The sequence below is a fragment of the Phascolarctos cinereus genome, unplaced genomic scaffold (genome assembly GCF_003287225.1).
Source record: "Phascolarctos cinereus isolate Bilbo 61053 unplaced genomic scaffold, phaCin_HiC Scaffold_3;HRSCAF=262, whole genome shotgun sequence".
Lineage (NCBI taxonomy): Eukaryota > Metazoa > Chordata > Mammalia > Diprotodontia > Phascolarctidae > Phascolarctos > Phascolarctos cinereus.
This window is the reverse complement of record NW_027555736.1, coordinates 208,252,204-208,273,521: the sequence shown is the minus strand read 5'-3', so window position 1 is coordinate 208,273,521 and position 21,318 is coordinate 208,252,204. Positions and strand designations below refer to the sequence as shown.

General features: G+C 39.9%; 1 protein-coding gene across 1 annotated transcript; it reads left to right on the top strand.

Annotated features, from left to right (window-relative positions):
- Positions 1-1,655: 1,655 nt before the first annotated feature.
- On the top strand, positions 1,656-21,117 carry PSMC1 (proteasome 26S subunit, ATPase 1). Its single transcript, XM_021000331.2, has 11 exons — positions 1,656-1,754; positions 4,947-5,000; positions 6,499-6,595; positions 8,692-8,816; positions 9,176-9,361; positions 11,278-11,406; positions 13,258-13,354; positions 17,385-17,574; positions 17,998-18,149; positions 19,020-19,174; positions 20,750-21,117. Exons 1-11 carry the CDS (start codon positions 1,752-1,754, stop codon positions 20,882-20,884), a joined length of 1,323 nt encoding a protein of 440 aa, XP_020855990.1. The 5' UTR covers positions 1,656-1,751; the 3' UTR covers positions 20,885-21,117.
- The last annotated feature ends 201 nt before the right edge of the window (positions 21,118-21,318 follow it).

Below are 21,318 nucleotides of genomic sequence, written 5' to 3'. Positions count from 1 at the left end.
CCCTCCACAGGCCTGGCCAGCACAGGGAATGTGCCCATTGCTTCTGGGTAACCTCAGTGTTTGGCACAGAACCCAGAACAGAATAGATTTAGCTTTCCTCTTGTAGGTAAGTATGGAAGAAAGCATAGTAGCCAGGGATCAGAAGACCTAGCTCTTAATCCTGATATCGAGCCTAAAGCTGCTTCTTTGGAACTTCCCCAGTGCTCCTGATGCTTTCTTCTGGGACCAGACAAAACACATCTTCAACATGACAGCCTTTCAAATGCTTGGAGACAGCCGACACGTTCCTCCCACCCTTAACCCCAGGCTTCTCTTCTCCAACCTAAACAGCCCTGGTTCCTTCAATCCGCTCTCATACATCCCAGGCTCAAGGTCCTTAGCCATGCGGGTCGCCCTTCTCAGAATACTGCAGCTCAACAACGTGCTTCTTAAACCTCGGGGCCTGGAATTGAGCCTGATGTTGTAGACTCTACGTGAGGCCTGAGGAGGGCAGAGTACACTGGGGCTGTCGCCCATACCTGGGAGTTCTGCACCTTTTACTGGTGCTCAAGATCACATTCCATTTTTAGAATGCTACATCACACTGCAGACTCAATTCAAGTGAATAAACATTTGTGAAGTACTTACAATGTGTCAGGCACCAGGAAAATTACAAACAAGAAAGGCCCTTCCCTCAAGCAGCTTATAATCTAATGAGAGAAGACACACACACTCTCTCTCATGCTGAAGACCGGGACAGACATCAATTTAATAAACATTTATTTTGTTGATGTTTAGTCTGGTCTATGTGACACTGTAGACTTTGTTGATGGCGTTTTTCTTGGCAAAGATACTGGAGGGGTTTCCCACTTCCTTTTCCAGTGTGTCCTCATTTTACAGATAAGGAAAGAAGGCAAACAGGTGAGGTAACTTTCCCAGGGCCACACAGCTAGTAAGTGTCTGAGGCCGCATTTGAACTCAGGAAGATGTGTTCCAGACTCCAGGCCTGACACTCTACTCACTGCATCACCTTGCTGCCCCCTTTTTTTTGTTGGTGTTTAATAAATATTTGGGCAGCTAGGTGGTATAGTGGATAGAGTGCTAGGCCTGGAGTCGGAAAGCCCTGGGTTCAAATCCTGCCTCAGATATTTACTAGAAGTGTGACCTTGGGCAAGTCACTTAACCCTGTTTGCCTCAGTTTCCTCATCTGCAAAATAAGCTGGAGAAGAAATGGTAAACCACTCCAGTATCTTTGCCAAGAAAACCCTAAATGGGGTCATGGAAAGTCAGACATGACTGAAAGGACCGAACAACAATAACCTCTGATTCCAAGTCTGGGTCTTTTCACTGGACCATGGCAGTACCAGCAGCAGAGGGAAGGGAGGAGGTAGGGAAGGGGGAAGGGATGGAAAGAGGGATGGTGGGATGAAAGGAAGGGAAGGAAAGAGAGAGGGATGGAGAGAAAGACGGCGGGAGGAAGCAAACCAGCACGGCCGAAGCGCCCGCTACACGCCGCTCGCAGCAGCCTCAGGCCCAGCGGGCCGCCTGCCCCCTCTCTGGCTCCTTCCCCAGCCCCCACGACGCGAGCCTCCGGCTTCGCTTTCCCCAAGCGCTCGCCGAGGTTTGTCCGTTTCCAGCACCTCTACAGGCTGCGGCGTTGGGTCCTTTTCGGCCCCCGTAGCTGTCGCGGCAGGAAAGTCTGTCCCGGCGCGGCCGCCGTAGCGAGACGCACTTCCGGCGTCGAAGGAGGCCGTAGGGGAGCTGGGAGAGCGATGGTGAGTGACTCGGCTGCCTTCGGTTGGCCTCCTCCGACCGGATCCGAGGGGGTCCGGCGACTGGGGACTGGCTGAGGGGCTCGGCCCCCGAGGCCGGGGGTCGGGGAGCGGGCCGGGAAGAGGTGGCGGGAGCACCGAGGGCCGGGCCTGAGGTTTTGTGGAGTCATGTTCCGCGCCCCCCCCTTCCCAGGCCGCCCCGACCCCGCTGCGACCCCAGAGCCTGGGAGCGCGCTGTGAGGCCGAGAGGAGGGAGAGACGCGGTCCTGTGCGACCCCCCTCGTTCCTTCTCCTCTCCGAAGTCGGTTTTCCCGTCTTTGAAATTCGGGGTCTTACTTATGGTCTGACTCCTTGTCCAGCTTTTCCGGTCTCCCTTAATGCCAGTGCCTTCTCTCAGAGACTCCCTTCATTTGCCCTGTCGGGATCTCGTCTGCAGATGGCCCTTTGCATGGTGTCTCTCCCATTCCGCTGTTAGTTCCTTGAGGACAGAGATTGGGTGCTTTTGTTTCTTTTCAAAATTTTTTCGTTTGTATCACCAACGCTTAGGACCGTTTCTGGCACATAGTAGGTGCTTAATAAATGCTTATGGGCCTGACAGCATCTCGTGATTCTCTCCTACCTCAGACATTTAAATTTCTCGGGGATCCTAAGCGAGTCTTAACCTTTGTTGTTATATTTCTTCATCCTGAAAACACTGGAAACGTGAGGCCAGTGGTCGTGGTACAGTTTAAAAAAAAAAAAAGACTCCTGGCTCTTGAATTAGAGAGCCTGGGTTCACATCCTGTCCCTGAGCGTGTGGGTGACCCCGGGCAAGTTGATTAACTTTTTGGGCTGCAATTTCCTCATCTGGAAAAGGCGAATGTGGGACTAAAGGGCCTTTTAGGTCTCTTGGAAATCAGTGGTCCTAGGTTTTGCTTTCAGCCCTGGTGTGTTCTGCAGTCTCTTCTGTTCTTGGGCTTGAATCTGTTGCTATGCTCCTGTAGCAAGAAAGAGGCTATTTTAATTAGCCTGTTCCTGATCCTGTATCAGATTTTTTCCCCCATTCCTCGTAGTAGCAGCTTGTTGGATGATAAACTCTGTATACTGAAAGGAACCTTAAGTAGTAGCTAGTCCCTTTTACACTGTTGCTGAGAAGTGGGTGTACATGCTATCCTAGAACTTCTCTAGTGACCACATTTCTTCTGCCAAGACACCAGTTTTAGGAAATCCTACGTTAGTTACACTGTATAAGTCCTGCTCCTGTTTGGCTTCACAAAGAAATCTTAATGATGACAGCATTTAATATATTTAAAGACAGCAACCATGTCCCCTTTCTGTGAGGGGAAACAAGGGCTAGGTGAGACTAGATTTTGATTAATGGCTCATCTCCAAACAGAGTAAAAATAGTGAAGATAAATATGGACGCCCCGTTGCCAGATAGCTACTATTGTCACCAGTTGATCTTCCAGTGACCTCGAATTACTTTTATTATCAGAAGAATGGGAATATATTTGTAGTGCGAAATCGAAGACTTTTAGTGTTTAAAGAAACTTAAGTAGCTATCTAGTCTAACAAATACATGATAAGAATCCCTACCATGACTTACCCAGTCTCTACATGAAGATCTCCTATAAGGGATGGAGGGGCAGCTTATTCTTCTTTTGGACAGCTTTCATTGTTGGAACTTTTTTCCTGACATTAAGCCCAAATTATAGCTTGTACCTATTGCTCCTGGTTCAGAATAGAAATCCTCTTCTATGTGTAAGCCCTTCTAATACCAAAACACAGCTATCTGTCTTCCCTGATTCATTTTTGATATCGTAGGATGACAGATTTAGAGCTGGAAGGGACCTCAGAGGCCATTGAATCCAACCCCTTTCATTTTCAGATGAGGAGACTGAGACTTAGAAGTTAAGTGACACCCAGGGTTACTCAGGAGTCCCCTGGCTGCAAGGCCAACATCCCTTCCACTGTCTAGATTGCCACTTTTCAAGCTATGGAAAGAAAAGAACACTAAGTCCCAAGCCTGCTACTTAGTATTTGTTCGGATCTTGGGCAAGTCTCTTAACCTCTCTGAGCCTCAGCTTCCTTATTTGTAAAGCTAGGAGATTGCGTTCAGTGATTTCTAAGATGCTTTCCAGCTCCACATATATGATCTTATGACTTATAGGACTGCATCAAAATACGTGAATTGCCCATCACCAGAGGCATTCAAGTGGAAACTGGATTACCACTTGTGGGTATTGTAAAAGGTATTCTTGCTCAGATACATCTTTGACTTGGTGGTTTTATTATGGCTCCAGAAAAACTGATACTTACTTGGAGAAAGAAAACAATCCAGGAAGGCTGCCATGATGGCACTTAGAATGCCTATCCTTTAGGCTCTGAATAAGAAGTGCTGGTGGTTTCAGGGAATCTAAGAAGCCCCCACTAGTGATTTAAATGATAATTACACTTATGTAGCACTTCTGAAACATTTCATTTGATTCTCATCAAGTCGGAAAACTGGGATGTGTATTATTCACTAGTGTGGTGATAAGAATTTTGTTTGCCTAAGATCGTACGGTTAATAAGTAATGTATCACAGATTTTAGAGTTGTTAAGGGACCTCAGAGATTGCTTTATCCAACCCTTCATTTTACAGATGAGGAAACAGACCCAAAGAGACTAAGTGACCTGCCTACCATCACACAACCAGTAAATTGCAGAGCCAGGATTCTAATCTACGTCCTCTGACTCCAAATTGAATACTCATTTTGCTCTAATATTTTGACTCTCATTGGCAGAGCTGAATATAGACATCAGTCTAGTACAATTTCACCAGTATTAATTCCTTCCTTTTTGTTAAGCATTGTTTTCTGAAACTGTGGTTACATCTGGGGTTAGATAATAAATTAAATTCTTAAGATTTGTAGAGGCTGCAGAGGGAGTTGGAAGAAAGATCAGGCATCCTGATTATTACTTCCTTAGTAAGTGAATAAACCCACCCTCTTGTTTTAAAATTCCTGTTTCATAGGAATTTTTTGGTGTCTTCCTCCTGTTAATTTTCTCTTATAGAATATTAAGTTATATCATTTATTCCAGAAATGAATTATTTTGGACTGTGTCCTCTTTTGGCTGCCATAAATTTTTGCATTAATCTGCTGTATCTTGTTATGTTCCTTGATGTGTTTAATTTTAGAGCAATACTATGTTATTTCTGATTTTTTTTTTCAGGGTCAAAGTCAGAGTGGTGGACATGGTCCTGGAGGTGGCAAGAAGGATGACAAGGTAAATGCCAGAGCAGACATAATGTAAATACAGTTATCCTGTCCACATCCATGGGGATTAGGAACATAGTGCCCTCACAATCTGGAAAATCTGTGTAAAATTTTTTGGCCCTCCCTTTGAACCAGAGAGAGGTCTGAATTGTGGTATTAAAAGAGAAAATATGTTGATATTATACAATACATATATTTTATGCATTTTTAAATTTCTGAGCTTTTTCTGTGTCATCTGCAGCTTCCCTAAAACTCCCAAAAAATTGCCATTTAATTTCTTATGCAGACCTGCTATATATCGAAACTGCCATGGGAAAAGTTGCCACGTGGAAGGCCTAACTGTAAATTGTAGAGCAAAATACCATACCCATTGAGCCTTGTATGGCAGTTTAGGAGTTGGGGATAAATTTTAAAATGCAAAACACCGCCAGAACAATAGGCTAAACTATTTTTTAACTAGCCTAACTTTTAGAGACATTTTAGAAACTGATATTAACCAATTCTACATCTTTTAGTTTTACTTAAATGGTTTTTTTTGTTGTTGTTGTTATATAGAGGGTTTATTGACCAGTAGGAGTGAGGAGGTGGTAAAAGGTGAAAAGGAGAAATGACTAATATAAAAGCAAAAAGAAACAATGAAACTTAAATAAGTAAATTTCTGTTGGTCTAACCTTCTAGACTAGAGATTCTTAACCTTTGGCTTATGAATTTGGATTAGAAAAAATCACACCTATATTTTCACTAACTTCTAACTGAAATGTAACATTTACTTCAGTTATAAATCTAGGCAACAAACCACAGTAGTGTTAGAAGTTCCTGTGATTTTGTCACTAATGAAATCCCTAGTATCTCAAAATATTTACACTCATCAGTATTTCAAAATCAGTGTAGCTTCTAGATCACAAGAGATCATAGTTTTTCCTATTTAGAGTCTATATTTCAGTGTATTTGGTTTCCTGTGTAATCTTATATATTTTATGCATTTTAATACGTTATTCTGAGAAGGGATCACCAGAGTGGCAGAGGGATTGATGACACAGAAAAGGCTAAGACCCTCTTCTCTAGACATTTAGGGAGTTCATCAATGATTTTAAAGAATGATGAAAGTATAGGACCCTGTTGAAATGTTAGGCTGGCTTGCTTATAATGTTATTGGTTCACATTCTTAAGTGAACACTTCAAAGTATCAATATTCCTGAACCATGAAAGCTTGTTCCAAGTACCCAAATCTAAACTATTAGTAAGGAATGGGTATATTACTCTGGATTTTTACTTCTCTGTACCTGATTTAGATTTTCTCTCTCCTTGACTGTTTATATACACTGTAAAATAAAATTACACTGATGTGTTAACTTATCCACAAAGGAACTACTTTTTATGGTACTTTAAAAGATGAAGGGAAATATAGTAGATGGGAAAAAGATCGTTGTAGTTTGAAAATAAATTCTTGTTTCATTTTATTTCTGTGTATTCTGATTTCTTTTTATATATATTACTTAAAATCAAAGGACAAGAAAAAGAAATATGAGCCTCCAGTTCCAACTAGGGTGGGAAAAAAGAAGAAGAAAACAAAGGGACCAGATGCTGCCAGCAAATTGCCGCTTGGTAATTACGTGATTGATAGAATGTTTTTGAAATCAGCTCTCAAATTTGGGGGGGAAATCTGCCTTATCAAAAGATAGAAAGACAGATGTGTAAGGGGCTAAGCTGTAGTAGGGTCATAGTACTTGGAATAAAACAGAGAATAAGATATGATAGATTTTCACCAAACTGATGAACAGGAATTGACAGTAGCTTAGAGAGGACGGATGAAGAGATTGGGAACAAAGATGAAGTATCTAAGAAGTATTTTCCATAAGCTCTATTGGCATAAGGTCTTTTGATGCTTGAAGAAGAAAAATAATCCTAACATGTATTTTCTAAAGGAAGGTTAGGGTGGTACTAGTGAAAATGTTGTGGGATCAAAAACTATTGCTTCTAAAACCTCCTTTTCTTTTGGAGTCCCCAAGCCATAAAGTACATGAGTAGAAGCATGCTGATATAGGAATGTGTAGTCCTGGTTTCATGCAGAATTACAGAGGCTGGCAGTAAAATTTCCCGTGCCACCCCTAGGCACTGATGAAGCCATTTGCTAGCATCAGACTCTGGTATTCTTGAATAGTTATGTGTGCCAGATCCCCCATAGCCACCATGCCTGCAGATTGGTATTAGTTTTATTTCTGCTGTGGCCTTGTGAATCCCCTAAGGTGGAAGACCATGCTCTATAGGGCATTTCTTCCTTAACCTACCTAAGATTACTTTTTCTTTATGGTATGGATGAATACCTCTTCAAATGGCCAAATTAAAACTAATTGCCTTATAATTAGGCAGATGGAGAATGTTCAGTAAGAAAAATTGTTTAGCACTTTGTTGTTTGCCTTGAGATTTTCACTTTTTTTTTTTTTTGAAGAGTTGCTATACTTGTTGACTTCTGGTATAGTCTGAAATTTGGGCATATAGGTATATTAGTTAACTCAGTTTTTTAAAAAATTGGTTTTGACCGTGTGAAAAGAATCATTCAAGTGTGCAGTTAAAAATGTTTTCCTGAGAAGTAATGTTGTATGTGAGGAAGAGCAAGAAGGCCAGTTTGGCTGGTGAGGAGATATGTAAAGGAGAATAATCTGTAATAAGCAAGGAAAGGTAGGTTGGAGCTAGATTGTAGAGTGCTTTAGATGCCAGGCAGAAGAGTTTGTATTTTATTCTACAGAGGACGGAGTTACTAGAGTTTTTTTTCAGCAGGGAAGTGACATGGTCATACCTGCACTTTAGAATATCACTTTGATGGCTACATGAAGACGGAGTGGAAAGTGGAGAGACTTGAGGCAGGAAAGTCATTTAAGAGCCTATTGCTCTAGTCCAACTAAGAATTGATAATCTCCCGAAGAAGAAGTAATTGTGCAAGTAGAGCTGGCAATCGATTGATATTGGGTGGGATTGAGAGAATGAAATTGAGGATGACTCCTGAGTTAACCTGTATGACTGGAGGAGTGATGGTGCTTTGACAGAAATAGAGAAGCATAGTGCCTTGGAAATATTAGCTATTTAACGGTTTTGGATTGTACTGACTGGAATTAGAATCCGGTCTTGTGAGAGACAGCGTGGTATAGTGGTTAGAGCAGTGGATCTGATGTCAGGAAGATCTAAGTTCAAATCTTCTCTCAGATATATAGTAGGTATGTGACCCTGAAAAACTCACAAACCTCTTTGGGTCTCAGTGTCCTCATCTGTAAAATGAGAGGGTTGTCTTCAGTGACCTACCTGATGGCCCCTTCCAGCCCTAAGTCTGAGCCTTTGACTGTAGGTCCAGTGCCTTCCCTTACACCAGACCCCACACATTTAGGAGAAAAGGTGCTTTTCTTTTATCTCTATAGGGATACATAAAAGTGGATCAGGCCTCATGTAAAATTACACCCTACATGTTGAATCTTGGGATTACTCTCCCTATTTTTACACCCACTGGCTTCTGACTGATAGAAATTCTCTCCATCTCTATTTATCTAATTACTGTTACTAAACTGATAAACATTTCAGAGTTTGGAGAGATTTTTTTTTTGATAATTTTTTTTTTCAATTGAGTATACTGAATTACTTGTTAATAAATTATTATTTATTTAGCATTTTACAGTCCTAGTGTGATGACACCTCTGTGTTTTTAATTACAGTAACACCTCACACTCAGTGCAGGCTAAAATTATTGAAATTGGAGAGAATTAAAGATTATCTTCTCATGGAAGAAGAGTTCATCAGAAATCAAGAACAAATGAAACCACTGGAAGAAAAGCAAGAGGTAAATTGCTTCAGTTTTTGTGTTTTTTGAAAACACAGAAAGTCTGAATAGAATTTTTAGACATCATTTAGTTCTTGGGACCATAGTTTAACATAAATAAATTTTGTAAAGGTAAATTTATAAATACTTGATAAATTTTTCTTTTATGGTTAAAATCTTTCATATTTAATTTTTTATTTGTAAAATGATACTTTACAAATTTTACTTAGTCTGAGGTGAAAATGTCTCAAGCATATTTTAAAGTTAGCATTTCTAAAGTAAGCAAATTTGTGTAAATAGATTAAATAAATCCCACAAAATCATGTGCTGGTTCTTTGGGTTTAATGTTTTCCGTTTCTGACCTGTTCGTCTTCTAATAGGAAGAACGATCAAAGGTGGATGATCTGAGAGGTACCCCAATGTCTGTAGGGACCTTGGAAGAGATCATTGATGATAATCATGCCATTGTGTCTACCTCGGTGGGATCAGAGCATTATGTCAGCATTCTGTCATTTGTAGACAAGGATCTGCTGGAACCAGGATGTTCTGTCCTCCTCAACCATAAGGTAAGTTGAAATTTCTCTGAAGGATGGAGGATTACTGGCAGTTTTTTACCCTGCCATGGCACTGGACAGTTTGACTTTTGGGAGTAGAGCACTACTTTCTGTTCTCTGGTTTTTGTTGTTGTTGTTGTTGTTGTTGTATTTTGGGGGGGTAAGTTTTGATTGGTGTCCCTTTTTAAAAAACATCTTCATAGTTTTCTGCAGTATCTCCCCCCACCCCACCCCAAGGTATCCCATAGAAAAATAATATGTTTTAAAGACAAAAAAAAGAAAGAAAAAAAAATGAGAAGGAAAAGTCAACACAACCAGTTGATATACTGAAAAAAATCCCAAAACCTGTGCAGTGTATTGTGGACCACCCACCTCCACAAAGGAGTGGGTTTGAGGGTGTCCTCTTATATCTCTTTTTTGGTGTCATATTTCATCCTTACAATTTTGCTATGATCACTTTGATTTTTTTGTGTATGGTTGTCCTTTCCATTTATATTGTTGTAGTCATTTTGTGTTTGTTTTCTTGCCTCTGCTTACTTCATGCTGCATCAGTTCATGGAGATCTTTCCATGCTTCTCTGCCTTCCTTATGTTCATCATTTCTTAACAGAACATAAATATTCCATTATATTCATGTATCACAATTGGTTTAGCCATTTTCCAGTCCATGAGTATCTATTTTGTTTCCAATTCTTTACTATCACAAAATGTGCTGCTACAAATATTTTATTATATTCAGGGACTTTATTATCAATTACTCCTTGGGTCAAAGGTTATGGTCACCTTAGTCATAATTTCATATTGCATAATTTCAGATTGCTTTCCAGAACAGTAGTAGTATCAATTCATAGCTCTACCAATCAGGCAATAACCATTTAAATATTAATCACCTATTATGTGTCAGGCACTGCCAACTGATAGGGTTATAGAAAAAGGCAAAAGACTCCCTGTCCTCAAAGAACTCATAATCTAATGGGGGAAACAACAAACAAACAGATGTGTACAAACAAGCTATATACAAGATAAATAGGGAGTAATTAATAGAGCAGAGGCAGTAGAGCAGGCTTTCACAGCCTGCAGTCTGCCGCTCTTTAGAGCCCTCTGCTTGCTGTACACCAAAAATATCGTTTGTATGTAGAGGAAATCCTTTGGCGTGCTGCAGGCAAGCCAGTGGGCTGTAAGTGTAGGCCTGCACCAGAGAAAGGTTGAGAAAGACTTCCTTCCTGTATAGAAGATGGGATTTTAGTTGAGACATAAAGGAAGCCAGGGACTTCGGGATGAGAGAGTTGAGGGGGAGTAGGGAATTGAGTAATGAGGTATGGGCATTGGGGTTTGGATGATGCCTGTAAGGCTTCAGAATCACTGGGTTGTGCAGGCTTTAACAGTGGGTGAGTATGTTCATTATTGAATGAAAGACACCATTTATTTTCCTAGAAGAGGCTGGAGCTTAGGCACAATTTGGCTTAGTAGGAAATGGAATCCTACTCCCCACTAGCAATGCATTAGTGTGCCTTTTATTCCATACCTGCTCCAACATTGACTCTTGCCATTTTTTTTGTCATCTTTGCCAATTTGCAGGGTATGAGATAAAACCTCATAATTATTTTGGTTTGCGTTTTGCTTATTATTAGTATTTTTGAGCATTCTTCCATGTGGTTGAGAATACTTTATAATTTTTCTTTTGAGAATTGTTTGTTCATCTCCTTTGTCCACTTAACTATTGGGGAATGGCTATTAGGCTCATATGTATTTGTCATTTGTTTATATATCCAGTATGCCATTTATTACCTGTGTGTGATATATGAATTTGATTTTCCTTTTATGTAAAAATATACTATTTACGTGATAGGTTGGTGAGGAAGACACTTCATAAATGGTAACACTTTGTAAACGACCAGTCTCTGTAATAATGCTGCCATTATTTACTAGGTTCATGCCGTGATAGGAGTTCTGATGGATGACACAGATCCCCTCGTCACAGTGATGAAAGTAGAGAAGGCTCCGCAGGAGACATATGCTGATATTGGTGGATTGGATAACCAGATTCAGGAAATTAAGGTGGGAATGGTTTTATCAGAACTCTGGTTTCTTCTTATTCTACTCTTAGTGTGCCTAATGTACTGATAGTCATGATTTCTTTCTTTATTAACTAGATAGTGACTGGTTAGGACTTGACAGTTTGGGGACTAGTTTATTGTTTTGGTTTTTAACAAGTTTAGTTAATACTGTTGTTGGGAAAGAAGTAGACAAAATAAATTGTTAACAGTATTACAGCTACCACAGCTTCATACTTTTTAAAAAATAAGCACAGTCCTATGGCTCAAACTTAAAATATTTTCAGATGGAGGTTTTTTGTTTTTGTTTTTAAATAGAATCCTCAGCTATTCAATGGATTATATATCTTATAGTCTGGGGAAAATGTACTATAGTGTTGCTAATGGGCTGAATTAGAACCTGGCCCTAGTCATTGGAATATAGGTTTGTAGGGAAAGATAATGAGTTCTGTTTTGTACATGCTGATTAGAGGTGTTTCGGGGCATCTTGTTTGAAATGTCCTGGAAGCAGCTGGGGAGGGTGTTGCCTTGAAGCTTACAGGGGAGACCAAGTGGAGCTTGATGTATAAATGGGGGTATCATAAGCATAGAGATTGACATTAAACCCATAGGAGGTGATAAGTTCACCTAGAGAATGTAGAAAGGAAAGAATAGGGGGCCTAGGACAGAGCCTTGGGAAACACCTGCAGTTAGATGTGATCTGGATAAAGAATGAGAGGAGGAGACTGATAAAGAAAAAGCAGTGAGACAGGAGGGGGATATCTGGGAAAAAGTCGTTTAATGAACCAGAGAGGAGAGAAGATCCAGGATGACATGGTGATCGACAGTGGCAGATGCAACATTTAGAAGGATGAGGAATGAAATGGATTTTGCCAATTAGTGTCATCATTGTTTAGCAACAAGGTCAGAGGTCAGATTGTAGAGGGTTGAGGGTCAGTGTAAGGAGAAGTGAAGGCAGTGAGTATATAGACAGGGTTTTTTGCCAGAGTTTGGCTGAGAAAGAGAAGAGGCATATAGCATAATAGCTGAGGGAATCTAGCATGAGGGAAACTTGGGCACAGCTGAAAGCGTTAGGGAAAGAACCAGTACATAGAAGGATATTGAAGAAGAGAGTGAGGGATGATTGGAGCTGCAATCTGAAGAAAACCAGGAGGGTTGGATCAAGGGCACACATATAGGTTTTGGTCTCATCAAGGAGAAAGGGCTGCCTCATTATCAGAGACTAAAAAGGAACAATTGCTCAGGAAGGAGGAGGACCTCACCTGTATAGATCACAACTCCTTTACAACTTAACTGATGATTTTCATCAGTTGCTGTTGCAGGAAAAAAAAATTAATCACTCGATAGCCAAACTTGGTAATGAGACTGTACTTAACTAAACTAGCCCTGGAACACCCTACACAGCTTATAGAATTCAGAAACCTGGAATCATCTTCACCCTGAGATGAGTAGAATATGAGTGGATGAAACAGAGTAACAGCTAGAAACTTAATTAATTGGGTTCCTATCTGTAGTTCAGTTGTGGAAGATGGCTATTTATAAAGAGACTCTTTCTGAGCAACAGTGATTGAGACTGTCCCTTGCTTAGAAAAATAAAGATTATGTAATTGGAGGGTACTTAATACATTTAATAGTAGTGCTAAACTAGAGAGAATTCAATTCACACTAACAAATGATTATACACACAAGCATATACACATATACTGATATACACAGATACATACAGAGAGACAGGACAGTGTAACTGTGAGCTTAATTGATGGATTTCAGGTTAAGGACTCAAATGAGGCTTACCTCGGCTTTTATCCTGATAAAAATAAAAACCATTGTTTTACTGGACAATTGTTTTCTCTAGGAATCTGTGGAGCTTCCCCTCACTCATCCTGAATATTATGAGGAGATGGGTATTAAGCCACCTAAAGGAGTCATTCTCTATGGCCCACCTGGCACAGGTACTTTATGTGTTGGATATTTTCAGTTACACTAAGTATGTCTGTCTCGCGGAAGAGGGGACATACATAGTTGCTTTCTCTGGATATTGGGGAAGTTTGGTCTTGTGGAAGAAATAAGCCTATCCTGCATAGCTCCAGAGAACGGAAGTAGGACCAGTGGTTTTAAACTACAAGAAGGCAGATTTCCTTGAAATACAAGAAATTTCTCACAATTAGAAGCTGGCCAGATGGGCTGCTTGCAAGGAGCTGAACTGAACTGAACTGACCTCCCATCTGTCAGTGGGAAGTGGTATAGAGTATAACCTTTAAGGTGCCTTCCAACTTCACAGTTCTATGATTCTGTCTCATCATTCACCTCATTTTGTGCTCTATGAGCAAGCCCCATTTTGTCCCTTCTCCAAGCCATTGCATTTGTCTTCTGCCTAATTTGTAATAAAATCCTTGCCACTCCTCACCACCAAACCATATCCCCCAGTGCCACAAAATCTTCCTCATTTGCTCCTGCAAGGCTTCCACCTCTCCTAAATTCTCTCTGGGTAGCTACATTAGCCATTCACGTGCATCTGAGTGGTGCATTGGATAGAATGGTGACTTGGAGACAGAAGCCCTTAGTTTGAATCTTGCCTCAGACACTTCCTAGCTGTGTAACCCTGGTGAAGTCATCTAACTTCTGTCAGCCTCAGTTTCCTCATTTATAAAATGAGAATAATAATAACACTTCCCTCCGAGCGTTGTTGGGAAGATCAAGTCTGCTAACACATAAAGTACTTTGCAAGCCTTAAATTCTATGTAAATGCTAATGCTATCATCATCATCATCATCATCATCATCATTATTATTACTGCTACTAAATAAATAGCTGTGACCTTGGATAAATCAAGTCTCCTACACTTTTGTTTCCACATCTATAGAGTGAGGACTTGAACTTTTATCTCTGACATTCTCTTATTCTTTTATTCTTTGTCATTTGTTTCTTTTCATCTTTTGTTTCCTACCTAGGTGAGAAAAGATCAAAGAATAGTCTTTGTAAGGAAAAAGACAGTTTGAGCACTTCCCTGAGAACCGTAGTAAGGCAGCTTTCTTTCAGCACATGGACTAACTCGTTAGAAATGAGCAGCCATGGAAAGACACAGCTGTCAGCATTTTGTGATTAATGTTGGGTATGTGTAGTGGGTATTTGACCCTCAGGCCACAAGTGGCTTTCCAGGGGGCTGTGGCCAGGCTGTGAGAGCTCAGAAGTTTTCAATCCTAGAAGCGCGATAGATTAGACATTAGAAATGTATTTCCTGAAAGTAGAAAAGAGAGCCAAAGTTGAGTCAGGCAATGACTGATACTTTGCTTAATAGAAGACTTGGCAAATCCCAGACACCAAGATGCCTAGCAGTTTCACTGGACAGCTGCCTAGTACTCACAACATAGTTAGACCAACCTTGAAACTATAGACATGCACTTCATTCCTGTCAGAAATGATTGTGCGCCCCCCCCCCCCCGGAAGTTACCACAGTCACCTGGAAAGAAAATGCCCATGGCACTGAACAGTGCCGCTCAGTTCAGGCAATAGTGGAGACTGCATGGGAACTCCTGGCTTCTTCCCAGCCCAGGCTGTTCTGCCCATTCTGCATACAGCTCAGGAAATAGCCTGACCACATGTACTTGGTTACTTTTTTAATCCTTTCTGCAAGGTGCTTTGGAACTCTTTGTAGATCCACTTAATGATCCTAATTTGAATACTGAACTGAGTTTGGGAACTGGTACTCTAGGGGAATATGTTGCTTTTTTTTTTTTTACCCCCTGGAAAATCACCAGTTGGCTGCATTGATTAGTGTTTTAGTCACAGCAGCTTCTAGAATTCTGTCTCCTACGCAGTCAGTTGTGATCTGTGTCAGTGGATAGCTTCCCTCACAGACAAAATCACAAATCCTTGATGTAGGCATAGAAATTAAGTTGCTGAGAACTACTAGGCTGCCTCCTACGTCAAAAGAAGTTAAACAAATTAAACTCTGACTTAACCTGGACTTTTGTTATTTATGTGTTTTTCAAATCTTGCTGTACAGTCTATCATGGTTTACTTATTTTTGAACTACAAATTAGAGCTTAGTGACCTTTCATAGTTTCAATAAAGAGCTATACTTTTATAGAAAAGGCTGCATGGTATATACTTCTACTACTTATTGTCCATACCTGGTAAGGGACCTGCCTACTGAGCTTACATTACTAGGAGCCACCATTCCCTTTTTGGCAGCTACAGGAATTGTAGGCACAAAGTAGAGAGGAGGAAATAATCAACCTCTTGAGAGTTTGATTCTCAGAAGAGTTAGCATATGATTCTGGATAGCAGGTGGAAAAGCCCTCAGAGATGACCTCTTTAATCTCACGTCTGTAAATTTGACCGCCCAAATCTTAAGTAATTTCTCCCTCTAAATTCCTAAATCAATTCTAATTTGTCTCATATCAATTTGAGGCATGTCTTTAATTATCATCAACTCTTTGAAAATCTTTTGCATGGATTTAGTTAAGGTTTCCAGCTCTTTTTGGTGAGGTAGGATAGTTAGGGGGAAAGTAGCGCAGCTTAGTTGTACAAGCCACACATAGGGAACAGATGCTCACAGGGGACCAGAAGGAAGAATTTTTCATAAAAGCATAAAGCAACTCTTTTTATGTTGTTTTTAAATGCCATAGACAAAAATATTTTCAGGTGCTACAGTGACTAATAATGTTTGTGACCTTCACATGTGTTTTTGTTTTTTAAAATAATCCAGTGACCAAAATTGCTGGTTTAGCAAATTTCTTTCATTTTTTTTTTTTCTAACTTTCTACTAGGAAAATGGAACATCATCATGGTTTCTGTTATTTTCTTTCCTTCCTGACTTTGGGCTCACGAAGTGATGTTTGTTGATATCTGAAGCAGAATAATATTGATGCACCTTAAAGTCTGCCCCTAAGTAGATACCTCCATTGTTTTTTCTCCCCCTACTTTTTATGATAGTGAGTTTTCATAGTATCTTTGTGGGGTGGGGAAAGAGAAGACAGTAACTTTCTCCCCCATTAATGAAATGATAGTGAGTGATTGACTAGAGGTTACAAGTAATTCATGGAACGATTATTTATTGCTTGAATATAACATGTCAGAAACTGAGTCAGTTATTTTATTTTTAATTTCAGTCAAGATCCCAATTAGAGTCACCTGCAATATGCAAGAGGATCTAAAAGGATCTTTTAGAAATCCTCACAGAAGGATCTGAGCATTGCTTATCAGCGTCCTCTTGGGGACATGTGGGTTCAAAGATGAACACTTGGCATTCCAGGAAATTACATATACACTGATACAATTCAATTAGGCTTCAACAACCATTAACAAATCCTTCTCCGTTAACTGTATGAGCATGGGAAGGTCACTCAGAACCTCAATTTTCTCATTTGTAAAATGGGAATAAAAATGCCTAAACTGCCTGTAGTTCACAAGATTGTGGTTAGGAAAATTGGTTAAATAGCATTTATTAAGTGTCCAATATGTGCCAGCCATCATGCTGGAAATGTTTTAGAAGCCTTAAAATGCTAAATAAATGTGAGGAGGTGGAGTTAATATGATTATGTGCCATCTCCAAAAGGACTAGAATGTGAAGAACTAGAATGCTGAAGCATGGACCAAGGTAGCATGTGGTCCTGTGTGTCAGGAGATTGGATCTGCCTGTGGCTGTGCCCCAGGCTTCCTCCTCTGTTCCTGAGGGGATACCCCTGTAGCAAGCACACGCTCTGTACCTTAAGAGCATCTTGTGTTTCTAGAGCACTTGATGGTTTGGTAAGTCTGGTAAGTAGTGCGAGTATCATTATTCCTGTTTCACAAATGAGGGAACTGAGACTTAAAAAGTGAAGGGATTTATTTATCTATGGCCACACAAAGCCAAAATTTGAACCTTGAAACCTGTGTTTCCTGACTGCAAACTGATGTTCTTTGTGTCTGTTGTGTTTTAAAGTATTTCAGCAGTTCTCACTGAAGTGAGGGGGTTTGTTTGCTTTTAACATAAAATAGGTAAAACCTTGCTAGCCAAAGCTGTAGCAAACCAGACCTCCGCCACCTTCCTCAGAGTTGTTGGATCTGAACTTATACAAAAGTACTTGGGAGATGGGCCCAAACTCGTTCGAGAATTGTTCCGAGTAGCTGAGGAACATGCTCCATCCATTGTCTTTATTGATGAAATTGATGCCATCGGGACCAAAAGGTAGTTATTCCCTCCTTCGTATTGGATTTTGAGTATTTCAAAGATGACTAAATGAAAGCTGTTTTGTAGAAATAAATGTTTACCATCATTTTGATTATAAATGGATTTCTCTGGCATATCAGTTATTATAATTCTGCAGGAAAAATGTAAGCCTGGCTAATAATTTGTGATAATTTTTGTCTTTTGTATGTTATGTGGTACTTTTCTTTTTCCTTTCAAATGTATGGTATTTTGGCTCAGTGCTAATTCTACAGTGTGATATTAAAATGCATCATATGGCTTTGAAGACTAATATTTGAAAAAAAAATCTGTATATTCTGTCTTATTACAAGCTTTAATATCTGTGAAGTTAATACAGTAGAGGACCAAGCCTTAATTAGGTCTTCATTCCTTCGCTTCTTTTCTTATTCCTTGTCTTCCAAGGTATGATTCAAATTCAGGTGGAGAAAGAGAAATTCAGCGAACGATGTTGGAATTGTTGAACCAATTGGATGGGTTTGACTCTAGAGGAGATGTGAAAGTGATTATGGCCACAAACCGAATAGAAACTCTGGATCCAGCACTAATCAGACCAGGTTAAACTTGTTTTTATTATGTTATATGGCATTTTTCAAAATTTTGCTTTTCTGGAAGCTTTAACGAGTAGCCATTGAGAAAATCTTTAAAAGCAATTTTAAGAAACATCAATACTGCAACTACAATTTTATACAAAACAAATGCCTTCCCTTTGAGCATTCCTACTGCCAGACCTTGCCTGTAAAATTTTAGTCCTTTAAGTATTAGTTTATAACTTGATCCCTGTCCTAAGATAAATGTTCCCATTAAATCTCAAGCAAGCCCTACCTTCTCTAAAGGAATATTTTGTATAGTACCTCTATTTTATAAGCTCATTTGGGTAAGCAACTGTGATTAAAATGTTTATTTTGTACCCTTTGTACATTTTTTAAGTTGAGCTGGTCTCATTGAAATCAAGTGCCATTGAGAGATCATTAACTTAATATATTTCCATTCAGGTGAGTATTTCCTTTGACCTGGGTCAGAAGCTGTGGCCATATCCACAACAAAATGTTCATTTTTTTTTTAAGTTAACCTTAGTACACTAGGGTTTATGTGTTTGTGTTTACTATAAGTATTTTGGAAAATTAGCTCTTTATTGAGTCAAGAGAAAGTTTGGACTAAGGTCACACTCTGACAGTAGCTTCTTTGAGGAATAATTGTCTTGATAGTGCTGTTAAGCAGAATAGAAACCTCTCCATGGCTTGTGACTCTTCATGCTTTCCAGAAAAATCCCTTGTGGGAACAAGGGGCCAAGAGGAAGTTGCCTTTACCTAGTAGCCACTGGTTTCATTGACAGGCTTCTTATTCCTTGCACTTCAGGCCAGGCTAGATTTACTGAAAGGATAGAGGTTTATAAATGACATTGAAAACATATTTTATACACCCAGGACGTATTGACCGAAAGATTGAGTTCCCTCTGCCAGACGAAAAGACCAAGAAGCGCATCTTTCAGATTCATACAAGCAGAATGACTTTGGCAGATGATGTAACTTTAGATGATTTGATCATGGCTAAAGATGACTTGTCTGGAGCAGATATCAAGGTAAGAAATTTGCTTAGGCCACTAATGGAAAACTATAATTAATTTAAAATGGCTAGTGAATGTGTATAACCTAGGTGCTAATTAGACACTAACATAAATGGCATTTTTATTTTAATTTAGCTGTAGTTATTGTTCATTTGCCACCATATTGAAATTATAAATGCTCTTTAATAGTGAAGATCTTTTAGTGCCTAATTTTATAAAAGATAATATTCATTCTCAGCCACAGTTAAATTTTTTTAAAAACATAGTCACCGGTGCCCAGAGTGAGCCATTTTCTTGTTCTGGTCCTGGTAACTTTCTCAAGCATGCTCGAAGTGGTCTGGCTTTATACACCTTTAAAAGTGAATGGTCTCCTTCCTTCTCAAAGGGAAAGAGTGGCCACTCCTCTTGAATTTGGCCAGAGTTGTCAGACATGTAGGAATCCTGCTCTGATCTAAGAATTCAGTGTTTTATTTATTATATTTTGACCAGTCTTACTAAATCATGATTTGGGAAGACTCTGCCTCTTGGTTTTACATCACCGCTACTCATAGTATGGGAGAGTTTTACAAGAAATTAGAATGGATAACAAAGCCTGGTTGTACCTGTGGACGTTCTTATCCAGCTTTCATTCATTCTTTCTAATGTTTCATCAGACTTTAACCTGCAGGGTGGGTGGTAGACATGATACCTCTCCATTTGGATAGCTAGACTTCATCTTAGAATCGGGAGACTGCTTGTAGAATAAGGTCATCATTGACTGTTGAGTGAAATAATTTTAATTGCCGGGAGATAATAAAGCACAGCTTTCCTCAGTTTACAAAGCCATTCCTTCACATCAGTCCTGCAGAGTAAGGTGTTGGCAGGTTTTCTTGCATATGAGGAAACAAGCTGAGAGGGGTGGTAACTTGCCCACAGACTTCTGACTTCCAAGTCTGTTGGTGGTTTTTGTTTATTTGTTTGTGCAATCATGGAAACATATTTCCATATTAGTCATGTTGTGAAAGAAGAAACAGAACAAAAGGGAAAAGACACACACACACACACACACAACACCCCCCCGTGAAAATAGCATGCTTCGATCCGCATTAGTACTCCATAGTTCTTTCTGTAGATGTGGATAGGATTTCCTGTCATGAGTCTTTTGGAATTGTCTTAGGTCGTTGTATTGCTGAGAAGAGCTAAGCCTATCGTAGTGGATCACTGTACAGCGCTACCAAGTCCATTGTTTAATCCACAGCAATATGCTGCCTGTCTGCCATGCTGTTTCCCATGAAACAGCTCTTTTGTCATACCACTGTGGCTTGATGTAACCAGCAGGCTTCTCCACCAAGAAGGTTACTGTCTTTCAATTAGGGATTCTCTAAATAGTACTTTTACTTGCTACCCATCCCCTCAAATAACCAAAATTTAACTTTTAGCTAAAAAACGATCACTTATATTTGTCTTCCATAGTGTTCTAGCAGCTCACACCTCAGTTGGCTGTCACACACCTTTTTTGAAAATCTCTCCCCCCTCTAGGTTGCTAGCATAGAGTTACAGATCTCTAAGGCCCAAGTTTTTACTTTTGAAAATTCTGTTCCTCTTTTGCAGGCAATTTGTACAGAAGCTGGTCTCATGGCCCTAAGAGAACGCAGAATGAAAGTAACAAATGAAGACTTCAAAAAATCTAAAGAAAATGTACTTTATAAGAAACAAGAAGGCACCCCAGAGGGACTATATCTCTAAATGACCCGTGCTGCCTTCATGAGAGTTGCTGGGAGCTTTCCAGACCCCCTGAAGTAATAACATTGGGAGGACCAAAGGGGCATCCGTGCTTCAGTAGGTCTTTGTGAGCAGGGGTTTTTTTTTTTATATATATATATCACTCAGATAGGATGTGTGGGGTACCCATTGAACTGTGCTAGTCTTTTGTTCGCTGTGCTACGCTGTATTCCACAATAAAGCATTCTCTTTCAGAAGGCTTTCATGTATCAGTTGTGTCATCTGGTCCATAGACAGGGTGTGTGAGGGTGGTACCAAAAATTGTCAGCCAGTGAACAACAGTTCCATGTGTTAAGCTGCTGGCCTGCAAAGGCAGAGCTTATGTGAAGGGTAAACAATGTAGATTTATTTTGCCACCTCAACATCTCTTCTGAAGACTGGTACATTTGTGGGTGGGT

What these genes read in the sequence shown, in the direction of transcription:
- PSMC1 (XM_021000331.2), top strand. An exon ending in CTATGGCCCACCTGGCACAG is followed by an intron (nt 13,355 to 17,384) that starts GTACTTTATGTG and finishes AACATAAAATAG; the next exon opens with GTAAAACCTTGCTAGCCAAA. An exon ending in TGTCTGGAGCAGATATCAAG is followed by an intron (nt 19,175 to 20,749) that starts GTAAGAAATTTG and finishes CCTCTTTTGCAG; the next exon opens with GCAATTTGTACAGAAGCTGG.